Source organism: Hordeum vulgare, chromosome 7H, assembly GCF_904849725.1.
Source record: "Hordeum vulgare subsp. vulgare chromosome 7H, MorexV3_pseudomolecules_assembly, whole genome shotgun sequence".
Lineage (NCBI taxonomy): Eukaryota > Viridiplantae > Streptophyta > Magnoliopsida > Poales > Poaceae > Hordeum > Hordeum vulgare.
Window position 1 is genome coordinate 350,845,696 of NC_058524.1, and position 16,764 is coordinate 350,862,459.

The 16,764-nt window shown below is 44.9% G+C and overlaps 3 protein-coding genes, 1 long non-coding RNA gene and 1 pseudogene across 5 annotated transcripts; all 5 read left to right on the forward strand.

The window, feature by feature from the left end:
- Window positions 1-1,954: 1,954 nt before the first annotated feature.
- On the forward strand, window positions 1,955-3,612 carry LOC123412592. 2 transcript variants are annotated; one of them, XR_006613541.1, is made up of 4 exons: window positions 1,955-2,181; window positions 2,304-2,387; window positions 2,611-2,778; window positions 3,253-3,612. It is a non-coding gene; the product is annotated as an uncharacterized LOC123412592 (long non-coding RNA). The 2 variants fall into 2 exon arrangements; XR_006613540.1 differs by lacking the exon at window positions 1,955-2,181 and having other exon boundaries at window positions 2,233-2,387; window positions 3,253-3,610.
- A 101-nt stretch (window positions 3,613-3,713) lies between these two features.
- On the forward strand, window positions 3,714-5,123 carry LOC123408870. Its single transcript, XM_045101906.1, has one exon. The coding sequence runs from the start codon at window positions 3,714-3,716 to the stop codon at window positions 5,121-5,123; it is 1,410 nt and encodes a 469-aa protein (XP_044957841.1).
- Window positions 5,124-6,048: 925 nt separating this feature from the next.
- LOC123408871 (probable E3 ubiquitin-protein ligase ARI2) lies at window positions 6,049-7,755 on the forward strand. The gene is made up of 4 exons (XM_045101907.1): window positions 6,049-6,229; window positions 6,599-7,147; window positions 7,251-7,441; window positions 7,598-7,755. Exons 1-4 carry the CDS (start codon window positions 6,132-6,134, stop codon window positions 7,753-7,755), a joined length of 996 nt encoding a protein of 331 aa, XP_044957842.1. The 5' UTR covers window positions 6,049-6,131.
- A 1,842-nt stretch (window positions 7,756-9,597) lies between these two features.
- On the forward strand, window positions 9,598-12,247 carry LOC123412594 (annotated as a pseudogene).
- A 50-nt stretch (window positions 12,248-12,297) lies between these two features.
- Window positions 12,298-13,897, forward strand: LOC123408873 (UDP-N-acetylglucosamine diphosphorylase 1-like). Its single transcript, XM_045101908.1, has 8 exons — window positions 12,298-12,319; window positions 12,439-12,581; window positions 12,669-12,736; window positions 13,003-13,117; window positions 13,213-13,369; window positions 13,487-13,569; window positions 13,659-13,709; window positions 13,877-13,897. Exons 1-8 carry the CDS (start codon window positions 12,298-12,300, stop codon window positions 13,895-13,897), a joined length of 660 nt encoding a protein of 219 aa, XP_044957843.1.
- The last annotated feature ends 2,867 nt before the right edge of the window (window positions 13,898-16,764 follow it).

A 16,764-nucleotide genomic window follows, 5' to 3' on the forward strand; every position in this document is an offset into this window, starting at 1 on the left:
TAACATGTTGAGAGGCTTATATTTAACATGTGGTAGGCTGATATTTAAGTGTCAAATCACAGGCAGATTTGGCATATGCCAGATTTGGCATATTTCACTTCTGAAATATTCCAGATTTGGGAATATCACACCAACAAAGTAAATTAAGAACATAATATAATTTGGCAGGGGGGCCCACTAGTCATAGCCACCAGGACCCCTAGTGCATGACAGGTGGGCCTTGTGTCCCACTGTCATTGGCACACTACAACAAGCAGCAAAATGCATAAGGAAATAACATGGGAGAAGTGGGACTCGAACGCACTACCTCTTTGCATCACAACAGGGGCAAGCACCACTGGGCCAGGTTCGGTTAGCTACCCGAACATGGGGAAGTGACCTACCTATACTATCTATGGAGGCAAACACAAGAGGGGGAAATCTCAAATGAAAATGGGCACGCGATGGGCTCGAACCCTTGACCTACTGGCGCTGCACAGGCTACAGAGCCACTGTGGTGGTGAACTGTTACTGCTAGAACAAAGGAAGAAATAGACATATGCACACTCTGCTAGTTAACACAGGAGAGCAAAATCACATCTGTACTATTAAAAGCACAAGAGGGTAGATCCAACTACAGATCTGGACCGTGTGATTACACCATCAAGGGCCTAAAAATGTTGTTAACGAAACTAACAGTTTTCATCTCTACTAATAAAAGCATGAGAGGGCAGATCAAACTCGCAATCTCAGCCGTCTAATCACTTAATCAAGGGTCTAAAAACGCCGGTAACGAAACACTCTTCGTTAACGAAAGCTAACTCGCCCGTCGCGCACGTCTTCGCAGGCAACCGCACATGCCCAGCCCCCACGCCGACACACAACCTCGCACGCATGCCTCCGCCCCACCTCGACTGGGCCCTCATGGTCGCAGGGGGCGCCGCCGCCGCCGCCCACGGGGTCGCGCTCGTCGTCTACCTCCACCTCTTCGGCCGCGCCATCAACTCGCTCCACGGCCGCCACATCGACCAGCTCTTCAACGACATCAAGCAGGTCCGTCTTCCCCCCTACAGCGTGAGCCACAGATCTCACTCAAACCCATGCCGCTCCATTCAAATCCCTCCCCACCACCGCCGCCGCCGCCGCCGCCGCCAGCGACCCAGTAGCCATTGCCCAGCCCGCGGCCACCCGGCACAGATCAGACGCCGCACATACTCGCCCGCTCGCCTGCCTCAGGAGCAGCCCAGCGGCCCGAACCCTAGCGACTGCCTCGCCGGCCATGGTGTCGCGGGGGCTGTTCGGCTGGTCCCTATCGCACATGCAGCCGCTTACGCCGGTCTCGGAGACCTCGGAGCCGCCGGAGTCGCCCTCGCCATACGCCACCGATGCATTCACTCAAAGCTGAGCACGCGCCAGGGCCCTATAGTCGCTGCCCAGTTCATGCTCCAGTCGATCTTGCCCCCTATAGTCGTTGTTTCCCCAACAATCCATCACTCAAAGCTGAGCACGTGCCAAGACCCCAAGTACACGCATGATCATAGTGTGTGGCCCAGTAATCCTCAAACTGCCACCATCTTATTTGTGCATCCGGCTGAAAAAAATAATTCCCAAATGCCACCATCTTAATCCTCCTGGGATCCTGTCGTTTCTCTCTTTCTTTCAGAAAACTTTACACGGTGTGAAAAAGTAGAACTTAGTACTAAAAACACACACAAAAAATCTGTACCAATAGAATTAGATTAGTGGACATGTTCTTGAAACTCTTTTGGATATTTGTCCATTAAAATGTACAGATACTTGTAACAGAACGAGAACCCGCCCATCCTCTGTTCTTGGGACTTTCAAAAAGCATCATGATTTCGAGATACTTGTAACAGACCTTGGTGGTGGTGTTCGCCATGGTAATTGAAGCAGCTCCGGCTTGCGTTTAGTAGTAGCTAGCTTAGGTTGCGCTGTGCACTTTGTGTCTAGGCTGTTGGTTGGAGGAGTTCATATAGGATCGTGGTGCAGCCTGCAGACAAAGCGTGCGACGTACTTACTGATGCGGCCCTCGTGTGTCTCGTCGGTCAGAGAACTGGTCGAAGCCTAGCATGCCAAGTAGGAGTAATTAGGAAGAGAAGCGATACTATAATTTCCTGTTGTTTTTATGCGTGTAGGATGCAAGCACGGCCGCCGTCGTTTCTACGACTGAGGATCAGAAGTGTATCTACTATTATAATTTTTACGTATTAAATTTCATCATCTGTGTACCTTCATCCCCTGTCATGGTAACTTTCTTTCTATATAATGTGTTATTATAACCATTTCGAAATTTCACTATGCAGGATCAGAAGTGCATCATATGCCGACAGTACGTGTATCTATCAACGGTTTCCTATAGCTATAGGTTTTCTTATGTTTGCCTTGAGGTTTGTCTTTGTTATGGCATTTTTTTAGTGAGTTATGAATTCCATGCCATCTTTACATCTTATTCCATTTATCACCAAAATTGGGTTCAATATCATAATTTAGCTGCTCTATAGAAGCAAAAGATCTTTTGCTCAGGATGTTCATCTTATGCAGTGGCACTGAATAGCACTTTCGTAAAAAAAGATTTAACAAGTTTGTTAAAACAATTTCTTTCTTTCCCAGCACTGGAAGCACCTTTGTGAATGCAACCCAAAGAAGTTTCGCTTACTTCACCGCCACACCCTTTCAGAGTAGGGTGATTTAGCTTCCGAGGTCAAGGCTAATCTCTCAGGGGAGAATGTTAAGCCGAGCTCCTTATTGCTTAATGACATCCCCACACCATCTAAAAAGGTTTGATATGGACTACAATGCACCAGCCTATCAATTGACTTCTCTGACTTGAATATTTGCATTTAGTTGTCCATTAAAATAGAGTATGCATGGAGTGATTTGCTTGCTTTTTTACGATAGTGTTGTCATTCTCTGAACGAGTAAGAAATTGTCATTCTCTCGGTGAATAAGAAGTTATGCCGAACCATGTACAATAATTTTGTGCGATGGAAGACCAACTTGATTGTGTTTGGTTCATTTCATTTCTTACTTTTGATGGGTCCTTATCGATCTGTCTGCACGGCAAAAGATCAGCATATATCATATGCACGACTTGCTAAGGACTGGATTTTAAAATATGACCATTTTCTCCATATGCCATTCTTGGATACTGCATATTCCACTGCCTTGGAAGCTGCTAAACAATGTCTGTGTGGTGACCATAATATGAACTGTGTACGTCTTTTTCTAATAAACATGCTATGGTTTGTGTAGAATTCTTGCAAAAATAAACGCCAGGCCTCCTCTCTCGCCTCGACACCGTCCTGGAGTAGATGTCCCGCCACACGTCATGCCCCACCATTGGCAACCGAGTGGCATCCCGGCTCGAGGTCCCCCTCCACCTCATTCCTCATCCCGCGGATCATGTCTATTCCAATTGAGTGTTTGGCGTGGTCCACGCGCAGCTGCAACAGTTTAGGAAGAAGAAGGATAAGAAGGGTCCCGGGAAGAAGGCAGAAGCCGACGCGGATGAGGGGGCGTCGAAAGCGGGTGCCAATGGGGAGGAGGCCCCGCCGGAGCAGAAGTCCCCCGTTGGGTTGAAGTTCCTTGCTGGGGAGAGTGGCAGCAGCCATAGCATGCCATTTGAGGTGAAGCTCGTGTTTCTTTAGTGTGCTGCGTGGGTTTGCGTGAGTCATTGCTCTGTGTAACGCTCATCTGCAATGCATGACGCAATGATGTCGCAGGAGGAGCAATGCAACGGCCATTGGCCTGCTGTCGAGGAACCAAGCGTCATGGAGAATGCAGATGTTGTGCCTGTACTGGATGACGCTGATGACCGTAGTGTGCAGAATATCAGTATCAGTGAGCAGGGGAATTTGGATCATGGAAGTCCTAGGCCAGGAGATGGTGAAGATTCAGCAGTTAAGGCTACCAATTCAGATGTTGGTGGTGATCATATAGGAGCTCAGCCTGGGGAGGTGGATGGCGAGAAATTGCCCATTTCAGAGGAGAGCATTATGCCTCAGGATTCTTCTCAGCGTGACATAGCCGATGACGGTACCAACCAAGTAGGGGTACACCAGGAGGTGCAGATGGATTCTGTTCACAGGACAAGTAGTTCTGATTCCAAAGAAACCATGGAGGTGCCAATTCCTTCTCTAGACCTCAGGGTTGATAATGCTAATATGGGTGAAGAAGGAACTCGGGAAATGGAGGTGGGCGTTTCGGGGAGGTCATCAGATGGCAATATACAAGATGTTGAACCCACAGTTTCTGGTGAAACAGGCATGGAGGTTGGGCTTGAAGCAGCAATGGGCCTTGCAGCTTCACAAGAAATTCCTGGACGAGGAGATACCAATGACGAAGCTAATGGAGTGGCCAAAGAAGCTGTTCAAGAAGATGCAGATACGCATGAATTGGATTTATCTGTTCAAAAAGTTGATTCGGCTTTATGTGGTGATGCTGTATCTCAATGCTTCATGCCATATCGCCTTGATGAATATATTCAGAGGCATCTGTACGTGACAACTCTGTCGAGGGATTTGCTCCAGTTGCAGCTAGATGAAGGCACATACCTGAATTCAGATGTTACACTGTCTTCTGATGAAATTCTCAAACGCCAGGTACAGCTGAAAGAATCTGAAGAGAGCGAAGTAGCAGCCCATGAAGAAATTCAGCAATGTAGACATGAGCTCACAAACCTGAATATTGTTAAGGGAGAACTTGAATTTATCGTGGCTTCTCTGAAACAGGAAATTGACGCTAGCAACAACAAATGTGAACAGCTGGAGATCGAGTTGCAGTCCTCCAAGGAGAATGCACAACAAATTTTGAGTGAATTAGCTGACTGCCAATCATTGCTGGAAGGTCTACAAAAGGAGAACATAGAGCTAACAGAAAACCTTGCTCTTGAGGAAAAAACCAGAAAACAGGTCGAGGCGCAGCAAGAACATCTGTCTGGTGAAAACGATCTTACTTTTTGTCGATCTTACTTTTTTGTCAACCTCGCCGGCCTTTCTTTTTTGTCGATCTTACTTTTACTTTTACTTTTTGTGCTGGCCTCAGCCTGGGCATCTGCCATCCGTAAGCTTTTTCTTCGTATTGTGTTGTGCTTCCAGTGCCCCCACCCGGACCCCTGCCCTTGATGTTCCCTGTTGGAATATAGTTCAGGTGTGGTTAGGCCCTTGGCAGACCTTTCCAATAAACAATGGGGATGCTGCGTCCTTGTTTTGATAAAAAGATCCTCGCTTGTTTTTTCAGAACCCAAGTTTATGAGTTTACAGATATCATGTTTTTGGCTTACTCATGCAAGTACTTCCTATTACTAGTCCGAACCCGATCTTGCCAATTCTGGTTATCAGTATCCATGATATCTTGTTCTTTTTTGCGAGGAGGATACCTCAGAACATGTTTTGTGCTTTGGTCTTCTTTTTCGTGTGAAGGGTGTCGAAGTATATGTGGATTGCTCAACCTTCTCCACCGGTTCAGACTGCTTCTTGTTCTTCTGTGTGAAAGGGTACCTTGGATCTTGTAGATTCCTTACCATCTTGGTTCACGTCGTTGTGTTTTTCTGTTTTGGTTAATGGTTGAAAGCTTTCTTGTATATAATATGTTTCATGGTTAACCTGTAAAGCATAAGACCAATAGCTATGATTCATATTAAATATATATCCTGGTGCTCCATATTTATTTAGACATTATAGTTGTGTACCACCAAACAGTATGTTTTTTTTTCATTCGAATTGTGTACTAACTAACTATTCGAGTTACCTGTTATATGATCATCTCAGATTTGTTTTTTGTCGCTGCTGTGAGAATTTTAAGGGATATGTATTTTCTCTGGTTCATGTTGTCAAAGCTATGGGAATGTGTGTTTTTACCCCTTATATTGTTAGAGTGTTTTGGTTCATGTTTGTTTTCATGATGTGTAGTTATCGAAATTGAGAGGTCCTGTGACGACATCAAGATAGTTTTCTTATTTGTTGATGTGCAATTTAACTTTACCAAACAGAATAAAGATAGCTATGAAGAAGAGCATATAAGTGAGATAGGCTTAGTCATGGTCCTGATCATAATCCATCCTGCTTCTTGGGTGTTCACTGTATATCTTGTTACGATGAGACACACTTCCCATTGTGTTATCGTTCTAATGAATGTACCCAATTATTTCTTCCTTCCCATTGTGCTACAAGGATACGTCGGCGCCCCTCATCCTCCCACCTACAGCCAGCCCGCCGTCGCCATCCCCAAGGTGAGCTATCTGGGCTAGGGTTCACCGAAAAAAGGAAGAAATAACGCTCACATCCCTCCCTATCAGCAGCAGTGATTAGATTTACTTTGAGGACAACGAGAGACTGCCATAAAAAAACTTTGTTATGACGTGAAACTGGCAGGCAAACCCGTTTTCTTGCTATCCAACCCCCAGTGACTGGTCACCAGTTATCTTTCCAGAATTATTTTTAGTTTTGTGTGTTATTTAAGTTGCACCACAAGTTACATGCTACACTGATCAAGATCAAGATGTTCTCTGCTCTTATTTTTCTTCTAGATTTTTTCCTCTTTTGCCCACTTGTTCTTAAGTTTGAGTTTTATTTACTGATTTTGTGTATTTTGGACGCAGTTGGTTATGTGGTGGTGCTACTGGTAGAGATCACACATGGTCAAGTATTAGCGGACACAGTTGTGGCCGATTCACAGAAGATCAGTCAACGAGAACAGAGCAAGCAAGGCGAGACCTTTATCGATATATGCACTACCACAACAGATACAAGGCTCATACTGATTCTCTTAAGCAGGAAGAAAAGCTTAAGCGCGACATCCAGTGGAAGATATCCATTTCTGAAAATAAGGATTCCAAGATAAAAGATTACTCTTGGGTGATAAATGGACTGAACAGGCTTTTCAGATCAAGGCGTGTTCTTTCATATTCTTATCCTTTTGCATTCTACATGTTTGGTGACGAGATTTTCAAGGATGAGATGACTCCTGAGGAAAGAGAACTCAAGCAGAATCTGTTTGAGGATCAGCAACAACAATTAGAGTTCAATGTTGACAGGTTATCTGGCTTCCTTGAGAAGGATTTTCAAAATTTTAGCGACGAGGAGGTTATGGATACAATGAAGCATGTTATCAATCTTTCCAATGTGGTAGATAGGCTCTGCAAGCAAATGTAAGAACTCTTCTCAACAAAGTCCCTGTTAGTTACCTTGAGAAAACATGTTTAGCCAGTGCTTGTGCAAAGTAAATTGTACTAACTGTGTATTGCTTTGTAGGTATCAGTGCATTGATAATGATTTGTTGTACCCTCTCTGCATGCCTCATAATATTGCCCCATACAAATCTAAGGGTCTCGATAGAGCATCAGAGCTCCATATTAGTTTGGACTCTGCTGAACAAAGTTCGCCATCTATGAAATGTAGACAGGATGAAGACAAGAGTCAACCTGGTTTATGTAGTGAATCAGGTATTTAACTCGCAATATTTCCTTCTTATCAAGGCTCAAATTCGTATGAGAAGGATCACCATACTAGAGTTAGTCATTGGCTCTTTCTGGTTGCTTATTTTTTAATTGAGGTTAGCTGTTTCTGGTTGCTGATGCATATTTTACTACCCACCTTAGGCTCATCTCTTACGGGAAATCGACCTATTCTTCAGCTGCATGGAGCAAGTTCCGACAACAATGGACGCCGGTCTCACAAGAGAGAAAGAAGAGATGCTTATGGCGGCGGTGCTCTTTTTGATCTCAACGTGCCAGCCGAAGTGGCGGACAAGATCTGAAGCTCCAGTATCTGACGGAACATTCCGCTGCAACTGTACAACTGACATGTGTTTCTTCAGCTACATAAAGGAATTTGTGTTGTCTTTTGTTGCCATAGGGCCGCAACCTCACCCTGGGGTTGTGATCCCGACCAATAGAGCAAAACTTTCAATTTGTCCTCTTGTATATCATGACATGACATGATGCCGTTGTGCATAGTTCCTTTGGTGATTAGATTTACTCCCTATCAGCAACAGTGATTAGATTTACTCACCCCCTTTGGTGAATGTCAGTGGATCAAATTTTCCGGACCGCAAGTGAAGGAAGACGGTGCTTTTCCACATCAAAAACATCAACTCGTGATGAACAAATTGATGTGTCCCTGCATCTTGTTAGTTAGTAGTATCACTGATGGTGAAGCAGATTTATCTCATATTTTGGATAACTTTGCACCAGTTGCCATCTATACATCTGGAAAAGGTTCATCTGCAGCTGGTTTTACATCATCTGTAACCGGAATAGTAAGTGGAATGGTTTGTTATTTATTTAACTGCAATTCGAAACATCTATATGTTAATGCTACTCAAACTCCATTATTTATAATAAAAATATGTTTAGGGCTACTTTGTTGTCTGCTTGATGGCATTTTTCTATGAATTTCATACGCCAACTGCTGATACAAGGTCTTTATAGGAAAAAACAAAGGCACATGCCCTTTTGAAAAACCAACAAAGGATTCCTCGGTGAACCCTTAGTTTTAATGCAAGTTCACTCGACGACTACCATATCTTTATTTAGCATTGGAATGCTTGGATGAAGTTGGATGGGAGATCTCCATTCAGCTTTTAGAAGCCATGATTTTGTTTGGTTAGTTTGGTTGACAATATAGGTCTATATTCATTAATGGTAGTTATTTTTTATTTGAACTACTAGTTGTAACAAACATTATATACCTTCGTATGCATTTTTGGTGTTCAGATTTTTCTTTAGAATATTGGCTTACTTCCATTAATATTTTTATGTGAGGCTGTTTTTCAATCATAAATAAGTTATCTTATTTTTTACCAACCAATAAGAACATATAATGGATGGAATATCATATATTGTAGTCTGTAAGCAACAACATGGCCACAATTGTGTTTCACCTTTGAAACTGCAACTTGAGCGACATCACAGAATTGTGTTTCCATTCAAGATTTTTTTTTCTTGAGACATTTATTTTGTATTTGTATGAATTTCATTTGCTCAACGTATGAGACGTGCGTTGCACGTGCAAGCTCAATAGTTAGAGCTAATTGCCCACCCACGTCGTCTCGCGGTCAATTGCCCCGCTCGCCTGCCTCGCCCAGGTCGCCCGCATCGCTCGCTCGCCCACCCCCGCCCGCATCGCTCGCCCCATCGTCGCGCAGCCGCCCGCCCCCGCACCGCCGCATCAGCCCGCCGTCGGTTCTGCTGCTGCACCCCCTGCTCGGCGCGTCGCTGCTCTCCCCGCCAGTCTCCATGCCCCGCACCCCTCTTCCTTCCCATCGGGGATCCTCTCCCTCCCCGTCGGCCACCCTCTCCGCCTCTCCACGACCGCCGTGCCATGTTCGTGTTCAGGGGGAAGTCCGTGTGCAACCTAAGGAAAAAGCTAGCCCGCCGGCTGGAGGCCCTCATGGACGTCTCCAACCTCGCCATGTGCGTCGAAGCCGGTACTTTCGGGCGTCTTACCCCACTCGTCGTCGACCTGCCCCGCAGCCGCCAGGAACTCCACATCGTCGTCTTCATAGGCAGGACGCCAAGTGAGCCGTCCATGTCCCAAACTTCCTACTGATCTGATCTGGTGTTGGGGAACACTCTGAAAACATTTTAGTGAAACTCGGATGACTCTCGCTGAAAAGATAAGCCAGATGACCCAGATTGAGAGGGAGAATGCCACAGCAGAGGCCATCTCCAAGTACTTCATAGGTGTGTCTCGCTTCCCTTGCACTAAATTAATAACTGCAGTTTGTGAAGGGTTGTCTGTAATAACATTTTGTATGATGCAGGTAGCATACTGAGTGGTGGATGCGGTGTGCCTTCTCCTCAAGCATCCGCTGCGGCTTGGCAGTCGATGGTGAATGAAATGCAAAATGGCGCCCTTTCTACCCGCCTAGGCATTCCGATGATCTACGGTATAGATGGTGTGCACGGTCACATAAACGTGTACAAAGCTACTATCTTCCCACATAATGTTGGCCTCGGAGCTACCAGGTAGACACAGTACTCTTTTTCAACTTTTGATGTTCTGAATTATATCTGATCAACCACCTACAACAATTTTCAGAAAAGGCATGCTAACTGTGACACATATGTTGTTCTGAATTAATATGTTACTGTCTTCTAGGGACCCTATGTTGGTAAAGAGGATAGGAGAAGCACCTGCTCTTGAAGTTAGAGCAACATGAATTCCTTACGCTTTTGCTCCGTGTATTGCGGTAATATATCGTACCTCTTGCATGGTTGATACTTTACTATGGACGGAAAATGTGCCTTCTTATTGTTCCTAAGGAACTCACGTGTTGATGTTGCTCAGGTGTGTAGAGACCCAAGATGGGGACGCTGCTACGAAAGCTACAGCGAAGACCTAAAGGTTGTCCAGTCAATGACCACACTCATCTCTGGTCTGCAAAGGTGACGTTCCGGCTGGTTCTGAGGGAAGGCCATACGTTGGTGGAAGGTAATATACATTCAACAGCGAAGACCTAAAGGTTGTCACTCTTGGTACACTGCAGTAAGAAGGTTGCTGCATGCGCAAAGCACTATGTTGGTGATGGTGGTACATTTATGGGGATCAACGACAATGATACAATCATTGACGCCCATGGGCTGATGACTATCCATATGCATGCTTATTACAATTCTATCATCAGAGGTGTCTCCACTGTTATGACCTCGTACTCTAGCTGGAACGGCAAGAAAATGCACGCCAACCATTTCCTTGTCACTGATTTTCTGAAGAACAAGCTCAAATTTTGGGTCAGTTGCTCATTAGAAAGCCAGGAGAATTTCTCTCTCTTGTTTTCTTCAGACATATTTAAAAGATACTGATATAATCAATTTCCTGGGATTTCGTGCAAACAGGGTTTCTTGATTTCAGACAGGCAAGGCACTATCGGATAACTAGCCCTCCAGGCGTGAACTATTCTTATTCAGTTGAGGCTGGAGTTGGTGCCGGTATTGACATGGTAAGATTATGCAAAATTACATACTTCAGATTTTTCTGTGCAAAGCATACTTATCTGATACTCGCAAGGCACGATAATTCCTTGCTCGTAAATTCAACTTCAACTTTTTCAGACAAAACTTGAGTAAATTGCTTGCTCGTAAGGCACGATAAGGATTTCTTATTTGATACACCGTTGACAGTTGTTATCTCGTCTAGAACTAATACAAATATGTCATTTTCTTCCTTTCTGATCATGCTCCTGTACACATTATTTTGCACATCATGGTTCCTTTTGCCTACACAGAATTCATTGATGATCTGACATACCAAGTTAAGAACAACATCATCCCCATGAGCAGAATCAACGATGTTGTCTACAGGATTCTCAGGGTGAAGTTCACCATGGGTCTATTTGAGAACCCCTATGCTGACCCAAGCCTCGTTTGTGAACTCAGGAAGCAGGTTAGTTCTCAACACCACATTTTCTTTCTATCACACTCCATTTGTCAAGATCCATGAATTCTTACTATAAATTCCTTCCCATTGTTAGGAACACCGCGATCTTGCTCGTTCGGCAGTCAGGAAGTCATTGGTGTTGCTGAAAAATGGAAAATCTGCCTCTACTCCATTGTTGCCTCTCCCAAAGAAGGCCGGTAAGATTGTCGTCGCTGGAAGCCACGCCGACGACTTGGGCAACCAGTGCGGAGGATGGACCATCACATGGCAAGGACAGACCGGCAACGACAAAAATGCCGGTAAATATTCATTGATTGTAGTACTAATCTGTAGCAACATTGTCGATAAGTGGAAATAAAGTTGATGGAATCATCTGATGAAACACAGGGACGACGATCCTTTCGGCGATCAAGTCCATAGTCGACCCCAGCACGGAGGTGGACTTCTCAGAGAACCCTGACAGCGCCGCCGTTGACAGCGGCAAGTACGACTATGCCATCATGGTGGTCAGCGAGCCGCCCTACGCCGAGACGTTCGGCGACAACCTGAACCTGACGATCCCTGCACCCAGCCCCGCGGTGATCCAGACCGTGTGCAAGACCGTCAGGTGCATGCTGGTGCTCATCTCCGGCAGGCCGGTGGTGGTGGAGCCGTACATCGGCGCCATGGACGCGTTCGTCGCCGCGTGGTTGCCCAGATTGGAGGGCCAGGGCGTGGCCGACGTGCTGTTCGGCGACTATGTGTTCTCCGGGAAGCTGGCGCGGATGTGGTTCAAGTCGGCGGACCAGCTGCCGATGAATGTGGGCGACAAGCACTACGACCCGCTCTTCCCCTTCGGGTTCGGCCTCACCACGGAGGCCAAGAAGTGAGTCGGGTGAGATGGGATGTGTCTTGATCATTTGGGCTGTGACTGTGCGAGATGGGATACATACATACATTGCGTTTTGTGGTTGATTTGTTAGCAATAAAAGAGTGATTCAATCTTGCGATTGTTGTCGTGTTGGTTCTATTGTGCAACAAAATCTAGCGATTTTTGTTCTCTTGTACATCCTCCCCTCAGCGAGTACACGAGAGAATGTTGGAGTATTTGTTCAAAGAGGTCATGGTGGACCTCTTTCTGTGGTCGGGTATAGTGAAATGGATGTGGCTATGGCTACTGAAATTAATCAATCAATAGGATGCCTTCGTGTTTGTTGGAGCAATGTATATTTCTATCCTTAGCTTGTCGCTCCCTCCTTCCTTCAATAACTGTGACACAAAAAACTAACATGTTTCTTTGTTTCTTTGCAGGTATTCTTGCATATGTTCAGTTTGGAATTTCTGAATCAAGTTGCAAACAGCCTTGAAAAGGACATCATGTGAGTGTTTCTGTATCCAGTTCGAATTATGAAATCATATTATGTTTGTCTCCTCTTCGAAGCACCGAATCTGGTTTTATAGTAGTTTTTTACCTACTTGCTGCTCATGTCTCTTAATCTTCCTGGAAGAGTGAGTTATATCTACAGTTTGTGACTTAAGGATCTGCTAGGCATGTCATGGCAAGTAATTTTACTTGGAAGTTGACATCCTCTAGCATAAACCATGTTCTATTGCGGCACCTGGCATTTGGACATTTGGTGGCCAGGTATCATCTTGCACACAAGACGATACCTTCGTTTCATGGGTATACAATGGGACTGAAGCTTGAGCAGTTCATATTCGATGCATTCAATTACTCCCCATCCATGACACTTTTTGAGGTTTGATTTCCATTCTGCTCCCTCTTCTTCTTTCCCCCCATCTTCTCTGGGTTTGAAAGTTTGAGATACTCACTGGTGCATATCCAAAAATCTAGGTGCTACGTGAAGAGGAATTTGCTCTAGTGAAGAACGTGAATGGCTCAGCCTACGACACCCCAGATTCGGCCACACTGATGCTGCTCCGACTCTATAGCAGATGGGTAGTCGCTGCTCACTACTTCCTGACCCATTATGTGCCCTTGTACATGACATGTAATTCCTCACGTTTGCCTGTACCCCGAAACATGCAAATCTAAACCACAACTCGGGCATTTCAAGACTGCACAAACTTTAATGGATGCCTTTTCTCATGATCCCTTTTCCTCATAGGCGTCGAGGTTTCTCCGCTCAGCTACTACGTCGGGGAAAACCTGGAGGCGATCTGCCGTGGACGGACATTCCACGCGCGAATAGTTTTGCATAGCACTACAATTATATTGGATGCTTACATATTTTTACTAACCTTAATTCCATATGTTCTTTTTATCCCTGGTGCTTGCAGGATAATTCTATGTCGTACCTGTCAGGTTTACCTCAACCCAGTGTTATTGAGGTAATAGAGTGTATCCTCCGATCTTGCTAAACTTTTCATATATATAAATACCGCATGCCTGATTATTTTTATTATTGCTTATTACTTAAGATTTTGTCTGCTAATTGGCTGAGCAAAAAATATATTAGTGTTCACTTGCTCTTTCATTTTTATAGCGTATATTGCAGTCTGCATCCCTGCAAGAATGAAATTAATTCATGTTCTTAAATGCTTATTTAGAGAATTTACATAAAAGAAATGTAGTGCCATGTTTAGATGAGGAGATAATTATTCCTCCAACTTGTGCTTAACATGTGTGAGCCAGGATTCAGGAGACCTTCAAATACATCAGACATACACACCACTACGGCTTAATCTACTTATTCTTTCTCTGGGTTGCATTTTAGAACATACACCTTTTACTTTTAATACATATCATTCGTGAGGTTCAGGATTTCTTAGCAGCACTATAAGGACTTGAGGTGATTCGTGGGTTGTAGGGCATGGGGAGCTTCACAATTATGTTACCTCCATATTCAATGTAACAAAAGATTGTTGTGATTACTTTTCATTATTTGGCTACACAAAGTCATGGTAACAAAAGTTATATGTATAGCTTGTGATACATGGTGATGCATCTTTGCGAAGTTAATTGTGTGCCCCATTTATTGATGCTTTGATACTTTCTGATTTACTGGATTACACTGGAGGTGCATAGCACCAATGAATATATGATCGAGCTTAAAATATAACGAGAAATAATGGTTATATACGAAAGTTGATTACACATGGTTTCATGCTTCCGCAAAGGATGGAGTTATGAAAGGATGGAGTTATGAAAATAGATGAAATATGCTCAATGTCTAACTTACTTTCACATTTTATTTTTCATGGATCCCAAGTTGATGACAAAGTTGTACTCTATGTGTGTGCTACTTGATTGTCAGTTGTGGGATGAAATGGACTACGGTGCTATTGCATGTAGTGTGTTTTTGTTAAGTCTGTATGATTGAGGAATTCATTGTGTGTGCATGTTTGATATGAGATATGTGCTCATATGAAAAAAAAATGTATTCTAACTAGGATGACGGAGAAATTTTCCTTCTTTGATTATTATACATGCGTTGCAGACAGACCTTGCGGTCTCTCCACGGCGCTCAAACCAGTCGGGCTAGGTGGTGCATCTGCCGAGAGAGGGGATCCACCCCAGATGATATCGAGAAAGGGGGCACCTTCCCTTCTTAGCAGAAAGGCGACAACGACGAACCTCGCTAGTGCAACGCACACACGGGCACGTCACTACACTTGGATCTACTACGCTATGTGACGCGGCCACAAAGGAGAGGCAATCTATGAGGCCATGCATGCGCGCGAGTGAGCTTGCGAGCGGCTGCAACTCTGCTTTGCCGGTGCACTCTAGGGTCTCTACGAACTACGCGGCTGCGATGCAGAGAGGGAAGGGGGGAGGAGGAGGTGCATGCTCACCCAAGGCAGAGGAGAGGTTGGACAGCGACGGAGGGGTACAAGCAACATCGATCTGCTGCAGAAGGCTCGCCATAGGTGAAGAAGCTCCGATCGTTGGGGACGTCGGGGTCGTCGTCCTTGGGAGCTGCACTCCATGGGAATGGAACCCCACGGATACCCGCGTTCTCCAGGTGCTGTTGGGGATGATGAGACGGCGAATCACCATGCGATGAGCTCATGCAAGGAGACGATCATGGCGTCGGTGATCTTGTGCTGAACCTCCGCGAAGCAAGGGAGGGGGAAGAGAATAGGTGGTGGCGGTGCGATGGAGGAGTGGGAAACTGTAGAGGGGGCATGAATGCCCATGCCTTTATAGGACAAGGCTTCGCGTCGCTCTTGGCCACCGTGGCTATGGCGAGGGCCACCTCCCACTCCTCTGTGAGGAGGAGGTGTAAAGGAGGGAGGAGGAAGATGGGCTGCGGGAGAACGACAGGTGGGGCCGCGGCCGAACACTCTTTAAAAGCGCAGGGCAAGCAAGGTTGCGCGCTAGGTGCTGGGCCATGAAGGAAGGAAGAGGGGATCGCTTGGAGAGCTTTGGGCCGAATGCTACAACACTTGGCATGGTTAACTCTCTCTAGTTTAAAAAGGGTTTTGCTAAATAAAAAAATAACCTAGGTTTTGGTTAAACCACAAGGTTAAAAGGAAAAGATTTGGAAGAAGATAAAATATAATTGAGCTTCTAAAATGTTGTACCAATTTATAAAAATAAATTGGGCATTTTTAGAAGAGCAAAATAAATTTCTTTTATTCAAAAGAGGTACTATTTCAATTAAAACCAAAAGGAAAAATAAAACCAAACCAGAGGGGGTGGACTCCACCATTACCAAGATGATTTTTCAAATGGGAAGACCATTGTATTTGACCCAAAATAGAAACTTTAAACTCAGCGAGTAAATAAATTGGAAGAAGGTTTTTTTGGAGCTTTTGTGCAATAGGGGGTTTTGAGAAGAATCCTTGATGCACCCAATCACACAACAATCACGATGCCACACTCACAAAGCACTCACACTTATAATCGCCAAAGGAGCAACACAAAACAACAAGATGAAATGATGTGATGCTTAATGCGAGAGATGGAGACAAGACAACTCTTATCAACTCAACAAGCCAACATAGCAAGGTATCCTACAAGGCAAGGTTACATAAAACGAAGGCATTGCACTAGGGTGGTTACAGTAGTGCCGTGGCCGACCACAACCAAAAAAGGTGACTTGGCTTAAGTTGCTGTTGTTTCCACCATTGCTGTTGGGGTTATTGTATGCTGGCCTAGGGTTGGCATACTACTCAGGTTGGTAGCTCGGACGAGGTGTAGTAGTCCTTGCATACTGAGGCTGATAGTTTGGCTTTGTTGGGGTTGGTTGCTAGGGGCGAGTTTTCTACTTGCTGGAACTACCATTGTTGTTCATCCAGCATTTGCGTGTGTCTTTGATGGCATGATGCTTGCCTTCAAGCATCAGGGCCTTGTTCACTAGCTTGAAGAAAGTCCAACAGTCGTAGACAACAAGTTGATACAGTAGTGATTGCTGAAGTCCTTCCATGAAGCGTTCTATCT

Bases quoted from the DNA above. Each gene is read 5' to 3' on its own strand.
- LOC123408873 (XM_045101908.1), top strand. From the start codon at position 12,298: ATGGGATACATACATACATTGC. The intron at 12,737-13,002 runs GTGAGTGTTTCT...TTTGGTGGCCAG, and splicing joins AGCCTTGAAAAGGACATCAT to GTATCATCTTGCACACAAGA. The intron at 13,570-13,658 runs GTTTTGCATAGC...TGGTGCTTGCAG, and splicing joins GGACATTCCACGCGCGAATA to GATAATTCTATGTCGTACCT.
- LOC123408870 (XM_045101906.1), top strand. From the start codon at position 3,714: ATGTCGCAGGAGGAGCAATGCAACGGCCATTGGCCTGCTGTCGAGGAA.
- LOC123408871 (XM_045101907.1), top strand. From the start codon at position 6,132: ATGTACCCAATTATTTCTTCCTTCCCATTGTGCTACAAGGATACGTCG. The intron at 6,230-6,598 runs GTGAGCTATCTG...TTTTGGACGCAG, and splicing joins CCGCCGTCGCCATCCCCAAG to TTGGTTATGTGGTGGTGCTA. The intron at 7,148-7,250 runs GTAAGAACTCTT...ATTGCTTTGTAG, and splicing joins GATAGGCTCTGCAAGCAAAT to GTATCAGTGCATTGATAATG.